The sequence below is a fragment of the Helianthus annuus genome, chromosome 13, assembly GCF_002127325.2.
Source record: "Helianthus annuus cultivar XRQ/B chromosome 13, HanXRQr2.0-SUNRISE, whole genome shotgun sequence".
Lineage (NCBI taxonomy): Eukaryota > Viridiplantae > Streptophyta > Magnoliopsida > Asterales > Asteraceae > Helianthus > Helianthus annuus.
In genome coordinates this window covers 4775980-4799210 of record NC_035445.2, presented here as the reverse complement: position 1 = coordinate 4799210, position 23231 = coordinate 4775980, and the positions used below count along the sequence as shown (strand labels likewise).

Genomic DNA, 23231 nt, shown 5'->3' with positions numbered 1-23231 from the left:
CTATTCTGGACCTCGGATTGACGTGGAATTTTAAGGACATACTTATAAATCAGTAACTAAGGTTATGGTCCTTTCACATGTCCGAAATTCTCGTTTTAAATTAAAAAGGGCGTTACGGTCAACTTTTAAGCATTTAACGGAAATGTGTAAAAGACTCGGACAACCAACGAACCGGTCACAGAGGGTTATACCATCATGTAACCTGGTCCTAAGAGAGTCCTAAGGCATATCTAAATCATACTTTAACGGGTCAGAACTGAAGTCAAAGCAAAAGTCAAAGTTTTGCGACTTTCGGCTCCGAACCGGGTCAATACAGTAAATGGTCGGATCAAACAAGCTTAGACTAGTTAATATACTTATTATCATGTTTTATGAGTGTTAAAACAGGTTATACATCATCTACATTACTGATTATGCATGAAATCGCAAAATAGCATTTCTGTTGACTTTTTCTAGGCACGTTTGACTCGACATTCGGACTAGTTAGAGTGGGAATCAGAGGGTGCCCTTTTAGGGGTTTAAACTCACATGATTACCAACATATAACTATCTTTGATTCGATAAACCACTGGACCATTTGTGATTTATCGTAAAGTCAATCGTTAATTACGACAGATTGACTTTTAAGCTAAACTAAGCAAAAACTAAGCCACAAAAGGGTAGGCATACTTACAGAAGCTTGGTGCACGACTAGAGATGTTAGAAGAATGCTTTAGAGCTCCAGAGATGATCAAGAAAGCAAGTTTGAGGTGTGTTTCAAATGTGTGCAATCCATTGCCTTTTATAGTGAAAATTTTGGCATAAGATCATTACAACTCACCCTATAATTGCTTATGGATGATCAGCAGGTGTCCCTGAGTGCTAAGGGACATGTAGAGGGCGCCCATGCTTCAATTAATGCATCAATGATCGTTTACAAGCTCAAACAGTGAATCTGTCCAATTTTTCTGCATCTGGGACCTTCACGCGGCCCGCATTGAGGATCAGGTCACTTGGACGCGGGCCGCCTGAATCTTCATGTCAGTAAACGAATCAGCAGGTGGCTCGCGGCCCGCATTAGCTTACTTGTTTCCTTAACGCGGCCCGCCTGAGGGTTGATTTCCAAGATTTTCAAATCTTTTGTAATCATTAACCTGACCTTTCAGTTTCGAAGGGGTAACTTTGCGATTTGGCCCTTGATTATTTACAATTAAGGGCTTCGTGACTTTTACCCGCATTGTTAAGTCCCCGGTTAGTTTAATTACTATCCGAAAAGCCTTAACTTTTATTGTTGACGCTTTTAACCCCTCGTATACGAATTTGATCATAACTTTCTCGTTTTAAAACGGAACTTCGCGAAATTTATATCGTATATTCTAGTGAGCGTAATTTACTATTACAAAGTCTCAGGTTCATGAAAGGGTCACTTAGAGGTTTAAATTAAACATGTTGACACATTTAACCCCTGTAGTTTGTAATCTCTCACTTTCTTCCGCGTTTTGCTCCGTACGATCCATGATTTATTCGTTTGAAGGTACGAGCATCATTTAGGGTTACTATACAGTATATTTACCCCTCGTTGACATTTTTAACCCTCGAATTTACATACTTTCAAGGTTTGTCAACTTTAGTCCTTTATTTAATATTTAATGCCACGTGTAAACTCATGACACGTGTCAACACATTATTGGACACTAAATTTCGAGGTGTTACATGTTGGAGCACTTCAGTATGCTACTTTATCTAGGCCCGACGTTGCCTACGCCGTCAACAGGGTATGTCAATTCATGCATGAACCTCACGAATCCCATTGGACGGCTGTCAAACGTATAATTCACTATCTCAAGGGAACGTCTCAATTGGGCCTTCGTTTTACATCGAACTCAACTTCTACATTACATGCCTTTGCTGATTCACATTGGGGTGAGCGGTTGGTTCCTATTACAGCATATTCGGATTCCGATTGGGCTAGTTGCCCGGTCGACCGTCGATCTACGGGGGGGCTATGCTATCTTCTTGGGTTCGAACTTAGTATCATGGTCAGCTCGTAAGCAGAAAACTGTCTCTAGGTCGTCTACTGAATCCGAATACAAGGCTATTGCTGATACGGTTGCTGAACTAATCTGGTTAAAGTCTCTTATACAAGAACTGGGAGTTAAGTTGAATAAACCCACTCTTTGGTGTGATAATCTTGGAGTTACGTATCTTTTAGCAAACCCGATGTTTCATGCTAGAACTAAACATGTGGAGGTAGATTTCCATTTTGTTCGTAAGCAAGTCAGTCAAGGAAATCTAAAGGTTCAACTTATTAAAATAGATGATCAAATTGCCGACATCTTCACGAAGCCGTTATCAACTCAAAGATTTGAATTTTAAGATCCATGTTGCCGGTCGTTACCCGCCCTCAACTTGCGGGGAATGTTAAGCCAAATATTTAATTGTCATAAGTTAGTGGGTTATTATTGTAACTAGTAGAATATATATAAACCTCTTTGTAATCAATATTGAATTAATGAATGAAATTATGAGTTGATATCCTTTTTTCCGCATGTCAAGAAAAAAATAGAGCATAAGATGCTGGGGTCGGATTGTTTTAATATATGAAATTATATTTATTAAAAATAAAAACACTTTAATTACATTACAAATTAAAACAAATAAGTTAAAATTCGCGTCATCACTCGACATTAGTATAAAATAAAAGGGAAAAAAGAAACAAAAATCCACATTACCACAGTTACCTATGAAATGGATGAAAAAACCTTAATTTTAATGAAAAATGAATACTGAGTGACCTGATTGAAACACTTTTGAAACTTGAGTGAACTAATTGGAACACTTTTAAAATTTGGTTACTATTCTACAAAGTTATACGACGCGTATAGTGCTATACACATCGTAGAGGGGACTGATGAAACCCTATACGATGCGTCGTATCTATACGCGTCGTATAGGTGGTGTCCAAAAAATTTTGGGGGTGTCTAAATACCATCACCCAAAGTTAATCATGTAGTCTTTTTAAGCATTTAAAAATACTAGTAACACTAGTGGGAGACCCGCGCGTTGCGGCGGAGTCAATAACGCAAGACATGAACAAATCACCAACCCCCACCAGCACTTACCATCTACAATACCCTATTTTAAGAAAATAAAAGTTAAAAAAAAAACAACAGATTTCTCAATTAAACAAATGCACCACTTAAAACATGATGTAGAAGTTAATATGGAGCAAAGTTTGAAAAATGTATGTTGAATGGACCCCTTTTTGGTAAATAGGTTGAAATTTCCACCTTAACTTGTTATTCGTAGTAATGAAATTTCCACCTCAACTCTCCTCGATATATTCCCGATCCCATCTCGCATCTCCTCGATAAACACCATTTATACTTTAACATATACTTATTCATTGAGATTCTTATTATCTTTTATTACTTTACTATTTGCCAGTACGTGATTTTGTTAACCAGTTGGTTGTGACCTATAACCAATATCGACTCAAGCTCGCCAAATAATTAACACATGCATCTCCATCAAAAATAGTGCCAGTCTAATGGTTCACTGGAATTTCTTGATTTATGCTCGAACTCGGTTTGATCTTTTAGACACATAAAAACATTTTCCTCTAATTGAAGAAAGAAAAACCATAAAAACATTGATTTTACAATGTCCTCTTCAACTCAATATATTCTATTTGCATTCCCACATCCATAACTAAACATGGAAACACTGTCTTTGCACAAAATTTCCCAATGAGATGAAATTGCACCTCTAATGGTAGTGAAAAGAGATCTGGACTACATGTGAACTTTTAGTAAAATATTCTCATTTCGTTTAGACTCATAGATGCTTAGTTTTCCGCTTTGATGGTCCTTTATTATCCATCCTAGAACTCTTTCCACAACCTACCCACAAGAAAAGATACTAAAACAAAATAAATAAATAAATAAATAAAGAACTAAAGGGGTCTAATAAGATGATATTTATTACGGAAAGCATTGTATTTGTACCTCGTCACCTTCATCGGCGTAAGGAGTATTATCAACAACTCTAATCTTTGCGTTTGAACTTCGAGTTTATGGGTTAGTTCCTTGTTCAAATCCTACATCATGAAAAAAAAAAAAAAAACATTTCAACAAATATTTTATGGATGACAATACGATCTGAATATGATGATATCATGACTTGGAACTTAGTGATGATTTGGTTGACAACGCCTGTATCAACTCTTCCTTTTCCAAAGTTAACTGAAACCAGACAAATGTAGTAATGAACAATACAGGTCGATTTGGGTTATCGCTTATCTCCAACAATCAAACAGGTCAAACTAAAACAATTTAAGGAGAAATGGGTCAAGTTGAATGAGTCAACCAGGTTCTCCTAAATCATTTCATTTCAAAAATTAGATTACATTAACAAGTTTTTGTAATCGTATTAAAGCATTGACTACTTTAGAAAATGAATAACAATGTTTGTGAGTAAACCAAGCCCGTTTCAACCGCTGATAACTTTACCACCTCTAGTTCTATTGTATACAGCCGGTATCAAACTGGTTAACGGGAGTAATAAAAAAGCCAAACCTACCTCGCTCAGTGCGATCTTTTAGCGAAACGTTTAACTGATAAGAATTCGAATAATATGCATTTGCCAAGTTGGTTTCATTAACAAAAGAAATATGATTATATATATTAATTAGTTTAATTCAAAAAAAAAAATTATCCATTTAGTGGAGCTATTTTCTTATCATAAGAACATGATATCTGTTCGAAACTTTCAACTCTGATCTTCCACGAGGTCATAAATGTTTTAAAAACGTTATAGTGAATGGTTTGAAAAAAACCTTATATTGAATGGTATAAGCGGTGCATTAAACATGGATCACACGGGTTGTTCTACAGGCTCAAACCAAATGAAACAACAAAATGGTATTTTATAAAGATTTTAAAAACAACAAAAAAATAGTTTATTAAGACAGAAATTAACGATCGAGTGCTATGGAAAGGAAAATTAAATTGGTTAAATATTGGAGGGTTAGTATGCCAAGAGAAGATGATAAGGGGTTAGGATTGCCATATGCAAAAGTTGAGGGGGTTTTGCGGAAAGCGGAAACCCACCGACTTTGTACTTTAAGATTATGTATAATTGTACAAAGCTTATAATTAAAGATCGGTTTACATAGTGGTAAAAAGCATGAAAAAAATCCATATTAGATTTGTCTTTTGACCCGTTATAGCTTAATAATTGTAACATCTTCAGAGGATCTTACCTTAAATTAACATGATGATGATGTTAAAAAGCGTAGCCCTTTTGTTTTGACCCGTTTACAGAGAAGGTGAACCTGAAAAACAGAACAAAAAAAATATATATATGTTAAAATGTTATACTATCAACTATTGTTCATGTAATTTGTTTTACTTATTTAAAACTTTATCTAATATACATGTAAGGTTGGGATGAGCAAATGGTACCGGGTAAATTCGGTACTGGTACCGGTAACGATACCCACTTTTGGAGATTTTCGGTACCGGTACTTTCCGTACTGGTACCGGTTCGGTACCGAACGGATACCATGCTCATCCCGAACAACTCAAACACACCAAATCAACATATTTAAGATTTGAAAGACAAGGTATTTGCTTTTTAGCAGTTACTGTTAAGAGACATAAATTACTATATATGGTGGATGTTAAAAATAAGATAAGTTTTAACATTTAACTGATGGAAGATTAACTAAAACACACGCACTGTAATTATGCATTTTATAAATTGGTTTAAGGCACATTACATCACTTCCCTACATTGATAAGGGTCTAACCATTTTGAAATAATAGCAATGAAACTTTAATAAATAAATTACAACAAATTTTCAAATAATAGCAATGAAATTTTAATAAATAGAGCAGATATTACTAACCGCTTTCTCCTTCTTCTGGCTTCTTTTCCCCAACCATGGATTGTATCTCTAGTTCTTTGGGGAATTGATTCAGCCTTGTAATTTGTACCCATCTGCAGGGTATTATAAAGTTCCGATGAATGCAAATATATAAATATTTGATTTTGCAGTCTTTTAGTTCGAAAATTATACCTGCGTATCGAGTGCATACATTGGTAGGGTGCTATAACTGCATAAGAACTGTACCACAAACCTATATGATGGAAATCAGGCATAACAACTGAATGAGATTAATCCCTATTAGGGTATTTATCGCTAAGTTTTGCAGCCGCTCTGGAACAAAACAGAAGAAAGTGTTCCGTTAATAAAGTGTTCCGTGAACAAAACAAAACAAAATGAATGAGATTAATATCAAAGCGCATCATTTCCCTTGCATCGGTGCGAAGAAAGTGTTCCGTTAATATAAAGTTATAATTGTAAATCGATAATACCCAATAAACAAATCAAACAGACTCTGTAACCAAAATTAAATTAACTCAAATCCAAATTTTTAAGAAACAATGAGATTAACTCAAATCCAAATTAGAAAGAAACAATGGAAGACCCTGCAAAAGTAAATCATTGTGAATTAAAGAAGTCGTGGTAATTAACAAAATTACTCACCTGGGTTTAAAGAATGGAAGGCCAATTTGAAAGCTCCAAAATCGATGGCTCTTAGGATAATTCAAGAAATCTGCATATTGCACCAAATCAAGTGTAAAAAACATATGGCAAAGAAAAGAGGATGAATGGTGAGTTTGGAGGTAATACCTGGTATGGTGACGATATTGGGCTTCCTAAATGAGAATCGCAGATTATACAGAGGTGCGGTTCTGGAAACGAAGGGACATATTCAATTCTTTGAATCTCTTCAGCTCCCACCATTCAATCATCAATTTCCATTAATTGCTCCAACCATTAACGATTTCATTGCCATAACCGATCTCATTGTTTCAATCGACGATTTCAATCCTCATAGGATATACTGCGACGGTTTCAAAAGAAGAAAACTGATTGCTCGTTTAGGGTATCCTCTTTACATGGGGGCAAATTTGGCAGTGATGATGAAAAATTAGGGAAACAAGCTAGACTCTTGGGCTGCCATCTTAAAATTTGTGGGTGAAATGACAATTATAGGACAAGGAAATGCTTTATAAAGGTCTATAGATATTGTGCTACTCTCAATTCATTTGATTTGTTACTTTGTAATCCTTTTTTCCATATGTTAGAACTTAGAATAAAACTTAAACCTGACTTCGTTATGTTTATATGTGCATATGGAAAGGAGTGTACATGACTTCGTTATGTTTATATGTACTTATTATTCAACATCGGTATGAAAAGGATACAAATTGAGATTTTGAAAAAGAGGCACAGATAGTTACGATCAGTATGTATGGGGATACAGAAGATAAATAATATGAATTGTCATGATTATTATAATGAGCCAACATCTTGTCACCCTTTTTCATTCAAAGGTGTTCATATGTAAACCCGCATTGATCGTTCTCCAAATTTCTGGTCTTTTTGCACTTCCATCTCTGTATATTTTAAAATGGTGGACAAAATATGTGAAAAACAGGGGATTAATATCATAAGGATGTGAGTTGGTGCATTATTGGATTCAGAGCATGGGCGGACCTAGCCTTTGGCCAGAGTGGGCGGTCGCACCCCTTGAAAAAAAAAATTTAGCGTATATTTTTGGCAAAAAACCCGACCGCACCCCTTGAAAATATGGTTGAACACCTCATCCGCACCCCCAACAAATAATTTCTGAGTCCGCCACGGTTTCAAAGATACATTAAATTGTCAATAACCAATTAAATCGGCAAAGAAGATTATAATGATATGAATGTATCAGTGAACACGAGATGAATACAACCCATGTCTATATAAAATTATGATATATAACCAACATTTCAGTTAATAATGAAACAGAAAAAAAACTGCATAGAAATGATCCACAAGAACCTCAGGACTACTCATCTTGGCCCCGACAAAATGGATGACGGCAATAACGTGAAATCTTTCTGGTCTCCAACTGTTGGTTCCTGAATTCTTAGATTTGTGAAGTCGTAATCCAAGTTCGTTTCAACATGCATTCCTCCTTCTAACACCTTAACCACAGATGACATTGAAGGCCTTCTCTTATAGTTTGTTTGTAAACACCATGCAGCCACTTTCATCATCTCCACCACTTCAGTTTTGTGTACCTGCATATCTTCACTGTCTCTGTCAGCAAGATCTAGTAATGTTCCTTCCTCCCAGCATTTCTGAAAGACAAAAAGCAAGTGCCAGCTTTCTTCAGACTGAGATCTATCGAAAATTTTCCTGCCACATAAGATCTCCAACAGAACGATCCCGAAGCTGTATACATCCGCCTTTTCAGTTATTATGGAGCTCCAACATTCTGGAGCTATATAACCAGGTGTTCCTTTTATGCTGGTCATCACTTCGGTTTGACTTTTGTTAATCAGCTTAGACAACCCAAAATCAGATACTTTGGCATTGAAATTGTCATCTAGAAGTATGTTTTGAGGTTTAATGTCGAGGTGGATGATTTTTTGCCTACATTCTTCATGGAGATATGCTAGACCTTTGGCTATATCAATAATGATTTTCTTTCTGCTTTCCCATTCAAGTACGTGTTCTCGGTTTCCATGATAGATCCACCGATCTAATGACCCGTTACTCATGAAGTCATACACTAGAAACCATTGTGATTTCAATGTACAGAATCCTCTAAGTCTAATCAGATTCACATGGTGAATGCTGCCAATGGATTGAACCTCAGCTAGAAATGATTTCTTAACTTGCGCAAAACCTTCAAGACATTTTACTGCAATCTTCATGCCATCTACAAGAGTCCCTTCGAAAACTGATCCAAACCCTCCTTGACCAAGCTTTTTACTAAAATTCTCTGTAGCAGTTTTCAGTTCTTCATAAGAAAACCGATTCGGCATTCCTGGCAATTGATCCAAGTACCCTTCTTCCATTTCAGTATCCCCTTTACGCTTATAGACTACATACATAACCCCTATGGCCACAACAAGTAGAAGCACAAAACTTCCAACTGTAGAGCCTACAAGTCTTGCAACTTGATGAGAAACATGATGTGATGTAACATACTGGACTTTTATGAAAGCTGACGCATTATAATAAAGTGGATCAACAGTCTTCATTGTAAATATCTCTGAAAGTAAAAAACAATCTCCACTTGAAACATGTGAATAATATTGATAAAAAGCGGCTTTGCATGAGCATTTTTTTCGACATGCTTGTTTGCAAGTTTCCATATTCACCCCTTCCATGTCAGCGGTAGAGGTGAAGTATTTGACATTCTCAACTGTGTTTAAATCTTGATCTTGTGTAGAATTACATCTTAGGGGAGTAATTTCGGAGCAACCCAGGTTGGGTTGGCGATCGTTCACAGGTCTAAAATGTTCTCTTCCGGCACAACTACATTGTTGTTGACCAGCCAAGCAGATGGAATTTCTTCCGCAAGTTAAAGGATAACTGCAGTTTCCTACATTAAGAAGATCCGCTACCTCTATCCACCCTCCAGATTGATATTCAAACACTTTCAAATGCCCATCTGACATCAGTTTAATATACTGAACTGAGGATGCTGTAGGTATGTAAATTGAAACATCAGGATCACTTGGTTCGGAAGAACGAATGAATAGTGACAAACTCCCATTCAAGAACCTAACGTATCGTCTTCCTTTATGTGTATCATTGCCATTAGGATAGACCAACATACGGTAAAAGGCTTGAGGTGGGTTTGATTCAACATAAGCAAACAAACCTATATCTGTGATTCCAATAGAAAACATACCTTCCCGACCCGATGAGTTGGATAAAGAAACACTAGATTTCAGTTTTTGACCTTGATACAGCTTTTGGCCAGGTAACAAAGAGTCTGTTGGGTCATCAAAAGATTGCCAAACTACCAAGTTCTGGTCATCGAATAACACCAGATTTCCGGAATCAGTTAGGTTCATGCCAGCAACTGCTTTTCCTGCAGTGTTAGTAGCCCAAACTATGCTTCCGTCTCCATCCTTAAGCATCAAGTCTCCAGCTGCAGTGAAATTCAGTATCGCATCACCCCTAACCAGATAGCCTCTGTTGGCTGACCAAACGACTTCAGATCGCCCATATGTAACATAGTTCGGAAAAATGAATATGGAAAAGAGGCACGAGGTACCATCTGCTCCACAGCGAAAGCCACAGGTGAATGTAGCTAACTTGTTTCCACTAAGGAGCATGGGTTGGTAATCCGAGTAATTGGTGGTCCATGTAGTGGAAAGATTTGCTGTTTGATAGTAGAATTTTAAAGGCACAGTAGCGGGTGATAACATGAGAATTATAAAAAAGGCAGAGAAGAAAGTAGAAATCCTCATGACTGATGAACACTTGTATGAAGAATGAATGATTCAAATACCCAATCAATCTGTTACAAGTCTTCAACAAGTCTACGTTGACTTATTTGAGCCAAAGGATATGTGATCTAGATGAGAGATTATAATGGTTTATACGGAGCGGTGTGAGGAACGCCCAGGTTTGGAGTCTATTATTGGAAGGAAGTCGGTACATTTAATTAATGAATTTATTGATTTTTTTTGACAGTTAATTTTTCCCTCTTAAATAATTTCACCTACTAAGAATTGAATCTTGGTTTTCTCATAAAAGATATTTGAGTAAATTGCCATTTTCGTCTCTCTGAGATTTGGGCACGTTTGCAATTTTCGTCCAAAATTACACTTTGGTATCATTTTGCCCCCCACGTTTGTAACATTTTGCCATTTTTGTCCAAATTCCTAACTGGTTTAGAAACAACCGTTTGATGAGGTTTTTTTTTTTTTTTTTTTTCTTTTTTTTTTTTTGAAATTTCACAAGTGTAGGGCCTGAAATGTAATTTCTTTTTAAACTCTAATAATTAAAAAAATACATTTAACACAAATTGTTGTTGATAAACAGAATTCACATTCACAAATTTAACCCAGTTCACCATAAACTTTATCAAAGCTTCCACCAAACACCATAAACCACCACCTCAATCCACCGGAAATCGACCACCACCGTAAACTTTCACCTGTAGGCATCATCCTCATCAACCTGCCATCATCTGCCATTCCTGTTCCGGCGACATATAGTACCGGAATTCCCTTCATCCCCGTCGAACCCCCCACCCCACTACCAAAACCTTACCCCACCACATCTGAGCTTCGCCCGCAACATCCATGCCGACAGCTTCATCTAGGGTTTTTCTTCTATCTCGATTCACCGACCTACCACCGTTACACCACCACCAACCGCCGCCGTACTCTCACCATCTCCTCATCTGCCCGCTACCGCCGTCATCCTTCTCCGCCATCACCAAAAAACGTCACGGTTCCATCGCCGTCGTCAGCTGCATCTTCTCCGTTTCGTTCCACCATCACGACTTTGTTCTTGTGAAGCAGATCGGAACTTGAGCTGAAGATGAACCGGAATCGAACCTGAATTTGGTAAAAATAGACAGATTAGAAACTGAATCTGAGATGGAACTGGTTGTGGGTTCCGACGGAGATGGTTGTGGATTCCGATGAAGATGACTGATGACGATGATTATGGGTTGGTTACCGCCTTGGTTGTGGATTCCGATGACTGATGACCGATGAAGATGACTGCAGAGATGGGATGATGAGAGAGAGAAGGGGATACATTTAATTTAAAGAAATTATAAAAATACCCCAATTTGACGTTATAAAGTAACTGGGTTAGGAATTTGGACGAAAATGGCAAAAAGTTATAAACGTGAGGGGCAAAATGGTACCAAAGTGTCATTTTGGACGAAAATTGCAAACATGCCCAAACCTCATGGACGAAATTGGCAATTTACTCAAGATATTTTCTCTTTCCCAGTTTCTTGCTATATATATATATATATATATATATATATACAGGTAGAGAGTACTGTACAATATTGCTTATCGTACATTACGTACGCTTCAATCTCAGCCGTCAGATTATCTTCCTGCATTTTTAAATCGCATGTTGTTTTTTATAAGAATTTCGCATGTGATAATTTTTGATTAATTCGCATGTTGTTTTTTTGTACCAATTTCGCATGTGATAATTTTGATGAAATAGCATGTTGTTTTTTTTATAACAATTTCGCAAGTGATAATTTTTGATGAATTCGCATGTTGTTTTTTGTACCAATTTCGCATGTGATAATTTTGATGAAATAGCATGTTGTTTTTTTGTAACAATTTCGCATGTGGTAATGTTGATAAAACCGCATATTAAAAAACCAACATGCGAAATTGTTAGAAAAAAACAACATGCGAATTCAATGTGGGAAGATGATCGGACGGCTAAGATTGTAGCGTACGTAATGTACGATAAGGGCATTTGTACGTTAATCTAACCCTATATATATATATATATATATATATATATATATATATATATATATATATATAAAGTGATCTTGCTGTTAAAAAAGGATATTTTCTCTTGACCACTTGGCTATAACCTAAATGGCAATGAATTTATTGATTAAATTAAAATTTTAAATAAACATTTAAACAAAATAGTAAAGGAGAGTGTAAGGTCGTCTTCCTTCAACAAACACACGAAACGGATCGATTAAACACATATGCGATGTGCGGAAACCACCTCGTGTCTCATACCGCAATGTAGAGCTCGTACAGAAGGTGTAGAAGATGAGAGAACAATGAATACACTAAGTATTCACAATCAACAATCACACACAGTGAATGAAGAACACACAAAGTAAGGGTTTGTTTACACAATAGGTTTTCTCCAAAAAGTTACTGTTTCATTGAATTTGCATACATCACTTAGAATATATACAATCCTAAATACGGACACATGCGTCCTTACAAAGAAACCCTAGTTAGTACTTAACAAATAAGTACTGACACATAACAAGAATTACAAATTCGGACATAATCAAAGAACTACAAATACTGACAACTAAATATCAACAAATTCGAACCATACATCATTATTCATGTCCGAATTTGTGGTGACACTTTCAATTAATTACAAGTTCAGTCCTTGAAGATTGAAACTTCAGCAACATCCAGCATTTATCAAACTTTGGTGCACTTAAAGACTCCCCCTTGATACATGCGGGATCTGCAAATCTTCAGCAAATCTTCGAGAAGTCGCATCCAACATCTATCTTCCTGAGGTGTACTTATAGACTCCCCCTTGATATATGCGGCATCTGCAAATCTTCAACAAATCTTCGACAAGTTGCTTCCCGCTCCAGCCTTGTTCTTCACACAACATCGAATAGCTCGAGTACACTGAAAAGCGAGCTTACTGTCTTCTTTCAGTTAATCTAAAATAGCTTGTCAAACTCAAAACTTCATTAGAAATCTTTAAAGCCCAAAAGAGTTTCAAAACCAACAATGTTAACATATTTAAGCTAAAAAATTTGTAAGTAACACATACTTAAAAATATTTCTACCAAATAGGAACACGGTTTCCCACATAGACAAAACTCTTAGAACAACTTAGCAAGACCGAATGTTTTTATTAAAAAGACTTATTTTAAACTACCTCACCAGATTGTTTTTAACCCATTTTCAAAATTGTAAAAACCCTTTTTTGAGTATCGTTAAAAGTATAAATCCAACTGATGTGTGCAAAATGCAACATACAAATTACATCAATTGTGGCATAAAACTAACCCTTTTTTAGTACTAATGTTGGAAAAAAGTGTGCTTTTATCTTTCTTTTGTATTTCTAGGATTAAATAAGCTCAAACGAACAAAAGAAGTAAAAAGACAACTAAATCTAACATAAATACAAGAAAAGGAATAAACGTGGCATGCCCGACCCCTCAACAGCATCTTCCCAAGCAAAAACAGAAGAACAGAAGGCTGAACACGCCCCGTGCTCAATGAGTACAGGGGCGTGCCCAAGTGTCTGCAGAAAAGACAAAGTTGTAGAAGCTTCTATCACCCACCACGGGGGCGTGTCCAGCGGACACGGGGCCGTGGTCAACTCTAAGATTCGCAGAATCTAGGAAAATCTTGATAGTACAGATACGCTTCTGCACACGAGGTCGTGCCCAGCGGACACGGGGGCGTGGTCAACTAACGCAGACAAACTGCAATTAATGAAGAAAAAGAAGATGGGTGGACAAGGGGCAGTGCCCAATGGACACGGGGCCGTGTCCGGGCTTCTGTGCAAGCTATAAATAGGGGTGCTTGGTTCACTTGCAAATCATCCCTTGGCAAACCACCTCTCTCACACTACACCCACCCACCACCATCATCACAACCCACATCCACCACCATCATCCATCATCCATCATAGAGCGTGTGTAGTAGTCTCGGGATCCAAGATTGATTGTAAGAGTTCTTGACAATCAAAGGCCATGTTTGCCTAAGTCTCTTACATCACTTGGTGAAGACAAGCATTTAGTGTAATACTTTTTATTTTTAATCTTTTCGCACTTTTTTATTTGGTTATGTATTAATGGCTTTAATAACTAGTTTCTTATGTTAAAGGTGAGTCTTCCTTATCATTTGTCCGTGGTGTCTTGGCATTATTTTACCGTCTATATAAAATAAAAGATTTTCACCATTCATATATTCACGGTCTATATGGAGATATGTTGGCTACCTGGTCAGGGGTTAAGGGAATGGTTTGGTAAGAGTCTTGCCTTGTTCAGTGTATAGATCCTGCAAGGACCTGGGTCAACTTTAGTAGGACCTCCTTCAATACCCACTGATCTTGGATGGCGGGGGTCCGAACTCCTTGGTCCCCTCATATGTAAACTACTATTAATATATCCCTGCTACCTGGTCTGGGGTTAGGACTGTATCCCTGCTGACTCAGACTACTTAGCCGAGGGTAACGTCACCTTCAAAAGAGGGGCCTACCACATTATGCATTAATAACTTAATTAACTATCTTCCAATAATCCATCCCTTTAGGATTGTATCCTTGCTGCCTCAAACTACTGGGTTGAGGGTAACGCCACCTTCAAAAGAGGGGCTTACTACAATAACTAAGATAATCTCTTAAAAAGTGCAAAAGTGCGGAAATAATCAAAGGTTACACTAAAGGCGAGTCGGATCCAAGTGATTCATCTTGTCTATCTGTTTTTACTTTTATTTATTTTTATTTTCAGCATTTTAGTTTTTATTTTTCTAGTTTAAAACCTTTTTCTAAATTTTTGATTTGATTAGACGTTGAGGATAAAGCGGCATTAAAATCTCTTGTGTCCGTGGACGACCTCGGTATTTTACCAACACTATACTACGCTCACGATGGGTGCACTTGCCCATATGTGTGTTTGGTGTTAGTAAAATATTGTGTTCTATAAATTTAAAACTTGACTAAAAGTGGTTAAAAAAGGGCTAAAAATATACATAAAAATATATTGCACCATACACGCAACTAGTTTTTGGCGGCGTTGCCGGGGACACAAGGATTTTAAGGAAGTTTAAAATCAACAGCCTAATCGTTTTTTCTTACTTTTCTGTTTTTTTTTTTTTTTTTTTTTGATTTTTTAGATTTTCAGTTTCTGCAGAACTCAGCACGGGCCGTGCCTGGTCGAACACGGGCCGTGGCCAGACTATTACTGGCAGTTTTTATTTTCCGAGTTACAGAGAGCTGAGCACGGGGCCGTGTCGGTGCAACACGGGGCCGTGTCGAACTCCCCAGTAACAGGAATCCAGAAAAAATACTGTATCTCCGACCACGGGCCGTGTTCATCTGAGCACGGGGCCGTGGTGAAACTTCTGACCAACTTTCTTTTTTATTTTTATTGTAGGACTTGGAACCCAGGCGCCGCACCTGAACCCTCTAAGTAGTGTATGAGCTCCAGTTCCAGCAGAGACATAAAAGAGCCTCTAGACGAACACGAACGCTTTCTAAGAAAAAGACGTAAAGCTAAAAACCAATAGAAAGCTTCGGGGGACCTACTTCCAATGGCGGACCAACGTACCCTCATGGATTATCTGCGGCCCACTGTAGGTAATCTTGGCGCTGCTATCAATGCGCCGAATGTCGATGACAACAACTTCGAACTTCGGCCGCATTTGATCCAAATGCTTCAAAACTCCGCAACCTTCCACGGGCTTGCGGGTGAAGATCCCCATTTGCATATTACAAACTTTTTGGAAATATGTGATACCTTTTGGATCAACTGAGCATCAAATGGCGCCATCCGCCTTCGAATGTTTCCGTTTTCATTAAAAGACCGAGCTTAGGCTTGGCTTAATGCCCTCCCAGTTGGCTCGGTAAACACCTTGGATGAACTAGCCCAGAATCTAGGAAAATCTTGATAGTACAGATACGCTTCTGCACACGGGGTCGTGCCCAGCGGACACGGAGGCGTGGTCAACTAACGCAGACAAACTGAAATTAATGAAGAAAAAGAAGATGGGTGGACAAGGGGCAGTGCCCAATGGACACGGGGCCGTGTCCGGGCTTCTGTGCAAGCTATAAATAGGGGTGCTTGGTTCACTTGCAAATCATCCCTTGGCAAACCACCTCTCTCACACTACACCCACCCACCACCATCATCACAACCCACATCCACCACCATCATCCATCATCCATCATAGAGCGTGTGTAGTAGTCTCGGGATCCAAGATTGATCGTAAGAGTTCTTGACAATCAAAGGCCATGTTTGCCTAAGTCTCTTACATCACTTGGTGAAGACAAGCATTTAGTGTAATACTTTTTATTTTTAATCTTTTCGCACTTTTTTATTTGGTTATGTATTAATGGCTTTAATAACTAGTTTCTTATGTTAAAGGTGAGTCTTCCTTATCATTTGTCCGTGGTGTCTTGGCATTATTTTACCGTCTATATAAAATAAAAGATTTTCACCATTCATATATTCACGGTCTATATGGAGATATGTTGGCTACCTGGTCAGGGGTTAAGGGAATGGTTTGGTAAGAGTCTTGCCTTGTTCAGTGTATAGATTCTGCAAGGACCTGGGTCAACTTTAGTAGGACCTCCTTCAATACCCACTGATCTTGGATGGCGGGGGTCCGAACTCCTTGGTCCCCTCATATGTAAACTACTATTAATATATCCCTGCTACCTGGTCTGGGGTTAGGACTGTATCCCTGCTGACTCAGACTACTTAGCCGAGGGTAACGTCACCTTCAAAAGAGGGGCCTACCACATTATGCATTAATAACTTAATTAACTATCTTCCAATAATCCATCCCTTTAGGATTGTATCCTTGCTGCCTCAAACTACTGGGTTGAGGGTAACGCCACCTTCAAAAGAGGGGCTTACTACAATAACTAAGATAATCTCTTAAAAAGTGCAAAAGTGCGGAAATAATCAAAGGTTACACTAAAGGCGAGTCGGATCCAAGTGATTCATCTTGTCTATCTGTTTTTACTTTTATTTATTTTTATTTTCAGCATTTTAGTTTTTATTTTTCTAGTTTAAAACCTTTTTCTAAATTTTTGATTTGATTAGACGTTGAGGATAAAGCGGCATTAAAATCTCTTGTGTCCGTGGACGACCTCGGTATCTTACCAACACTATACTACGCTCACGATGGGTGCACTTGCCCATATGTGTGTTTGGTGTTAGTAAAATATTGTGTTCTATAAATTTAAAACTTGACTAAAAGTGGTTAAAAAAGGGCTAAAAATATACATAAAAATATATTGCACCACACACGCAACAAGTTTTTGGCGGCGTTGCCGGGGACACAAGGATTTTAAGGAAGTTTAAAATCAACGGCCTAATTGTTTTTTCTTACTTTTCTGTTTTTTTTTTTTTTTTTGATTTTTTAGATTTTCAGTTTCTGCAGAACTCAGCACGGGCCGTGCCTGGTCGAACACGGGCCGTGGCCAGACTATTACTGGCAGTTTTTATTTTCCAAGTTACAGAGAGCTGAGCACGGGGCCATGTCGGTGCAACACGGGGCCGTGTCGAACTCCCCAGTAACAGGAATCCAGAAAAAATACTGTATCTCCGACCACGGGCCGTGTTCATCTGAGCACGGGGCCGTGGTGAAACTTCTGACCAACTTTCTTTTTTATTTTTATTGTAGGACTTGGAACCCAGGCGCCGCACCTGAACCCTCTAAGTAGTGTATGAGCTCCAGTTCCAGCAGAGACATAAAAGAGCCTCTAGACGAACACGAACGCTTTCTAAGAAAAAGACGTAAAGCTAAAAACCAATAGAAAGCTTCGGGGGACCTACTTCCAATGGCGGACCAACGTACCCTCATGGATTATCTACGGCCCACTGTAGGTAATCTTGGCGCTGCTATCAATGCGCCGAATGTCGATGACAACAACTTCGAACTTCGGCCGCATTTGATCCAAATGCTTCAAAACTCCGCAACCTTCCACGGGCTTGCGGGTGAAGATCCCCATTTGCATATTACAAACTTTTTGGAAATATGTGATACCTTTTGGATCAACTGAGCATCAAATGGCGCCATCCGCCTTCGAATGTTTCCGTTTTCATTAAAAGACCGAGCTTAGGCTTGGCTTAATGCCCTCCCAGTTGGCTCGGTAAACACCTTGGATGAACTAGCCCAGAAGTTTTTATATAAGTATTTCCCTCCTGCTAAAATGGCTAAATTAGTGACTGAAATTAATACATACTCTCAAGAGGACGGGGAATCCTTATATGAAACTTGGGAAAGGTTCAAGGAGCTACTAAGAAAGTGTCCTCATCATGGTCTTGCGGTTTGCCAACAAGTATCCACTTTCTACAATGGATTGTTGCCACACACAAGACAAACACTTGACTCTAGCTCCGGGGGACTTTTAGGTAATCGTCGCCCAAATGAAATTTATAATCAAATTGAGGAAATTGCTCAAACCAATTTTCAGTGGCACACTCCCCGAGGCAATAAATCTATTGCCTCGGGCGCCCATAAGGTTGATGAAAGCACTTCTTTACAAGCTCAAATCAAGGCCCTTTTTTTCAAAAATCAAAAAGTTAGAAATGGCAAAAACGGCCTCGGTTATGGCTTGTGAAGGGTGTGGTGGGCCACATGAAAATTGGAGTTATATGAAAGAATTGGATGATCAAACAGAAACGGTAAACTACATTGATAATAGACCTAGGCTGTCGGGTCCTCCAACGGGTACCTACAACCAAGGATGGCGTAACCACCCTAACCTTGGTTGGAGAGAACCCGGCAATAGTAGTAACCAACAAAATCTAAACCAACGAACAAACTTTCAACAACCAAGAAATGAGTTACAAAATTTCTCTCAACAACAAGGGGGATGAGAAAGGCTTGAAGATATCGTATCTCGCCTCATCTCTGACACCGAAAAGAAAAACTCGAATCGATTTCAACAATTGGAATCGAATTTTAGAAATCAGCAAGCTAGTATTCAAAACATTGAAAAACAATTAAATCAACTAGCTCAAAATTTCTCCGAGAGACCACAAGGCGCGTTACCAAGTAATACCAAAACTAACTCAAAGGCGCAAGTACATCTCATCACATGAGTTGGATAAAGAAACACTAGATTTCAGTTTTTGACCTTGATACAGCTTTTGGCCAGGTAACAAAGAGTCTGTTAGGTGATCAAAAGATTGCCAAACTACAGAGTTTTGGTTATCGAATAACACCAGATTTCCGGTATCAGTTAGGTTCATGCCAGCAACAGATTTTCCTGCAGTGTTGGTGGTCCAAACTATGCTTCCGTCTCCATCCTTTAGCACCAAGTCTCCAGCTGAAGTGAAATTCAGTATCGCGTTACCCCTAACCAGATAGCCTCTGTTGGCTGACCAAACGACTTCAGATGTCCTATGTGTAAGCACATTCGGAAAAATGAATATGGAAAAGATGCACGAGGTACCATCTCCTCCACAGCGAAAGCCACAGGTGAATATAGCTAACTTGTTTTCACTAAGGAGCATGGGTTGGTAATCCGAGTAATTGGTGGTCCATGTAGTGGAAAGATTTGCTGTTTGATAGAAATTTAAAGGCTCAGTAGCGGGTGATAACATGAGAATTATAAAAAAGGCAAAGAAGAAAGTAGAAATCCTCATGACTGATGAACACTTGTATAAAGAATGCATGATTCAAATACCCGATCAATCTGTTACAAGTCTTCAACAAGTCTACGTTGACTCATTTGAACCAAAGTTACCGTGTTGGACCCAGCACTAGTTGGAGCTATAACTTTTCAATCATGTTTGAAAAAAGAATAAATAGTAAAAAAAAGGTGGACAGGATCTCAAAATCCAACAGAAAATCACAATGTATGGCCTTATATCAGTGAGATGCAACAATGAGGTGATGATGTGACACTGACACGAGCGGGATGGAAGTGGAGCAAGGCGTTGCGGAATGGGGTGCTGATGTGACGCATGCGGTGCTGCACGAACACCAAGCCGTGAATATGTGACGGAGCGGTGTGAGGAACGCCCCTGATCACAATGATATATGATCTAGATGAGAGATTGTAATGGTTTGTCCGAAGAAAGCTCAAATAGTACAAGCACTTTGAAAGTGGCAACTTGACGTTATCAGTTTGCAGTTTATTATTGGAAGTTAGTACATTTAGTTAACGAATTTATTGATTAAATTAAAATTTTAAATAAACATTTAAACAAACTAGTAAAGGATATTCTAGGTTTATATAGAAATCATCTCTATTTGTAGGTTCATATATAGAAAAACATCTCTATTTTTTTTTAATGTACTTAGTGTTTCAAAATTTTATACGTTACGTCATTTGTCCTAAGTCCAATTAAATTTTCTTGTTAAGTCTGACCACCCAAAGGTATTTTAGTATTTTTACTTATTTTTTAATATTATTTAAAAAATAAAAGAAAATATTGTTATTATTATATAATTACATGTAAAATGACTGATATATCATTTCTCTTGGCTGTAAAATTACCAAAATTCCCTTCTAATTAACAAACATTTTGAACGAAATTAGCGATGGGGAGCAAAATGGCTGCGAAATGGTAACCTCAGGGAGTATTTTGACAATTTTTAAGTGCAAAAAAGTTCAAACCATCAAACCACATGCGAAATGGTAACCTCAGAACTTAACTTAACTAAAATAAATTCCAACGTCAATTCATTCAATTATACATCGCTAACTTTATATTATATATTTTTGAATTTTAAATATAAACTAACTTAACTAAAGAACTTAACTTAACTTAACTAAAATAAATTACAACGTCAATTCATTTAGGGTCTGTTTGGTATGGGGTAATGGAATAGATGAGAGAATGGAATGGACGAGGTAATGGAATGGACAACGGAATGAAATGGATCATTCCATTCCCTTGTGATGTTTGGTTACTCATATGTGAATAGAATGAATTATTACTTTGTACAATTTGATAAACAAAAAAAGATGAATTAACGAAACACAACCGTATTAAAAACGACAAAAATATAATTGACTTAATAATAATAATAATATATTAATGATAAAAAATTAGTAATAGATTTTTCATATATATTAATATTAGTATGAATATTAATAAATATAAATATAAATATAAATATAAATATAAATATAATACAAATAAAAGTATAAGTATAATAATAATAATAATAATAATAATAATAATAATAATAATAATAATAACAACAACAACAACATATTTCTTTCCATTCCTTGAGGGAATGGAAAAAAAACACCTACATACCAAGGAATGGAAATTATTATATTAGGAAGGAGTTACATTCCCTTGGAATGCTCCATTCCATTACCACATGATAACCAAACATGTTTATTTTCATTCCATCAGAATGATCCATTCCATTCCACCTTCCATTCCTTCATACCAAACGCTACCTTAATTATACATCGCTAACTTTATATTATATATTTTTGAATTTTAAATATAAACTAAAATGAAAAAATTTACTTTTAATATTTGCTTTGTATTTATATATTTTATTAATAAATTGTGATACACTGTAATTACATTACAAAACACAAAGAAATTACAAATTTATTTTATTATTGAGGTTGTTGAATAGGACTTGTGAATGATTAACATGACATGCTGGACCACTTGGTCCATTGCAAAATTTAAACATGGATGGATCCCATTTTCAATTAGGTAGGGTCCATTTTGTTGAATTCTCCGATAATCTCTACTGCAGGTGACAACATTTTGATAACTTTTCATTCTTCATCACATGATCAGTTTGAATTTGGAATTGAAGCCTTTTGCAGACCTCTGATGATGCAATAGATTCCACTATTCAGTAGCGGAGCTTGACCAAAAACTCCGAGGGGGCAGAAAATCATGTGACCCAATTTATATATTGTTTAAATATATTTAGACAAAATAATTGCGGGGACAATCCTATATAATTTCAAAATTTTAGGACGAAAAATAGAAAATTTTACACTTCTAACCGAGGTGGGCGGGTGCACCCCCCACTTCACACTAAGCTACGCCCCTGCCTCTATTAGGGTTTAAGATTTTGTGTACAACTATAATGTTTATTAAATGACAATAACTAGCAATAACATCTGCGCACGTTGTGGCGCGGGTACATCGTAAACATCGAATTAATTAATTCAAACGTTATGCGATACGTTAACCATATGAAAATGTGTGTTTCGACATATCCGATTGAACTCAATGTAACCTATATAAGGATTGCGATTGGATCAAAACATAAAGTAAATCGAGTTTATTTCGTACAATCATAACGTATTATATGTGATCCAACTCATACATAGAAAACATAACGGGTATAAAGGAAAAACTGACACGTTTAATAAAAAGGATTAATTAAAGCTTTTGGAAAAAATAAGAAACCACAATTTGACTCCACTCGGTTGAAAACAAAATTTACGAAACATCCATAAAATAAGAACGACAACATATTATATTTGACCTAACTCATTTCCCAAAAAAATTAACGTCCAATCGTAGACCAACTTGAATTTATACCAAAACGTACATAAAATATGCACGTAACAATATTTTTTAAACGAAAATATATTGTATTTGAATTTATACCGACACATACATAAATATACGCACATAAAAAATTAGTTTTTTAAGTAAAGGAAGTACATGGGTAAACTCAAAACAAACTATTAGTAAAAAACTTAATACGTTAAAAACATTTGTAAAACCGTACCAAGTTGCAACCAATGCCACACACTGCCAGCGACCACCAACAGCGCAAAAGCTTGTAAAAATAAAATAATAAAAAGAAAAGTAAAACTAGACGAAAAAAACATTGAACCCCATACGCACGTTGTGCCGTGTTAACTCGCAAAATTTAAAACGAAACGTAAAATGAAAAACATGATAGAGATGAAAAGTGTGAGGGACCAAAGT

At 37.1% G+C, this 23231-nt stretch overlaps 3 protein-coding genes and 1 non-coding gene across 7 annotated transcripts; all 4 read right to left on the bottom strand.

Moving 5' to 3' along the window:
• Positions 1-3582: 3582 nt before the first annotated feature.
• Positions 3583-7025, bottom strand: LOC110897367 (MLO-like protein 11). 4 transcript variants are annotated; one of them, XR_004876009.1, is made up of 7 exons: positions 6680-7025; positions 6533-6602; positions 6062-6202; positions 5891-5982; positions 5243-5314; positions 3987-4078; positions 3583-3881 (listed from the first exon to the last, which is right to left on the bottom strand). XR_004876009.1 is itself a non-coding variant. In XM_035981507.1 (5 exons), exons 1-4 carry the CDS (start codon positions 6634-6636, stop codon positions 5266-5268), a joined length of 306 nt encoding a protein of 101 aa, XP_035837400.1. In that variant the 5' UTR covers positions 6637-7025; the 3' UTR covers positions 4095-4223; positions 5243-5265. The 4 variants fall into 4 exon arrangements, 1 of the variants encoding a protein (XP_035837400.1); XR_004876008.1 differs by lacking the exons at positions 3583-3881; positions 3987-4078 and adding an exon at positions 4095-4223; XR_004876010.1 differs by lacking the exons at positions 3583-3881; positions 3987-4078 and adding an exon at positions 4095-4223 and having other exon boundaries at positions 6062-6122.
• Positions 7026-7797: 772 nt separating this feature from the next.
• Positions 7798-10450, bottom strand: LOC110897368 (G-type lectin S-receptor-like serine/threonine-protein kinase SD2-5). Its single transcript, XM_022144122.2, has one exon. It carries the CDS (start codon positions 10309-10311, stop codon positions 7891-7893), a length of 2421 nt encoding a protein of 806 aa, XP_021999814.1. The 5' UTR covers positions 10312-10450; the 3' UTR covers positions 7798-7890.
• Positions 10451-18508: 8058 nt separating this feature from the next.
• Positions 18509-18615, bottom strand: LOC118486142. The gene has a single exon (XR_004877999.1). It is a non-coding gene; the product is annotated as a small nucleolar RNA R71 (small nucleolar RNA).
• Positions 18616-19367: 752 nt separating this feature from the next.
• On the bottom strand, positions 19368-19943 carry LOC110900407 (EP1-like glycoprotein 4). The gene has a single exon (XM_022147297.1). The coding sequence runs from the start codon at positions 19941-19943 to the stop codon at positions 19368-19370; it is 576 nt and encodes a 191-aa protein (XP_022002989.1).
• Positions 19944-23231: the final 3288 nt, after the last annotated feature.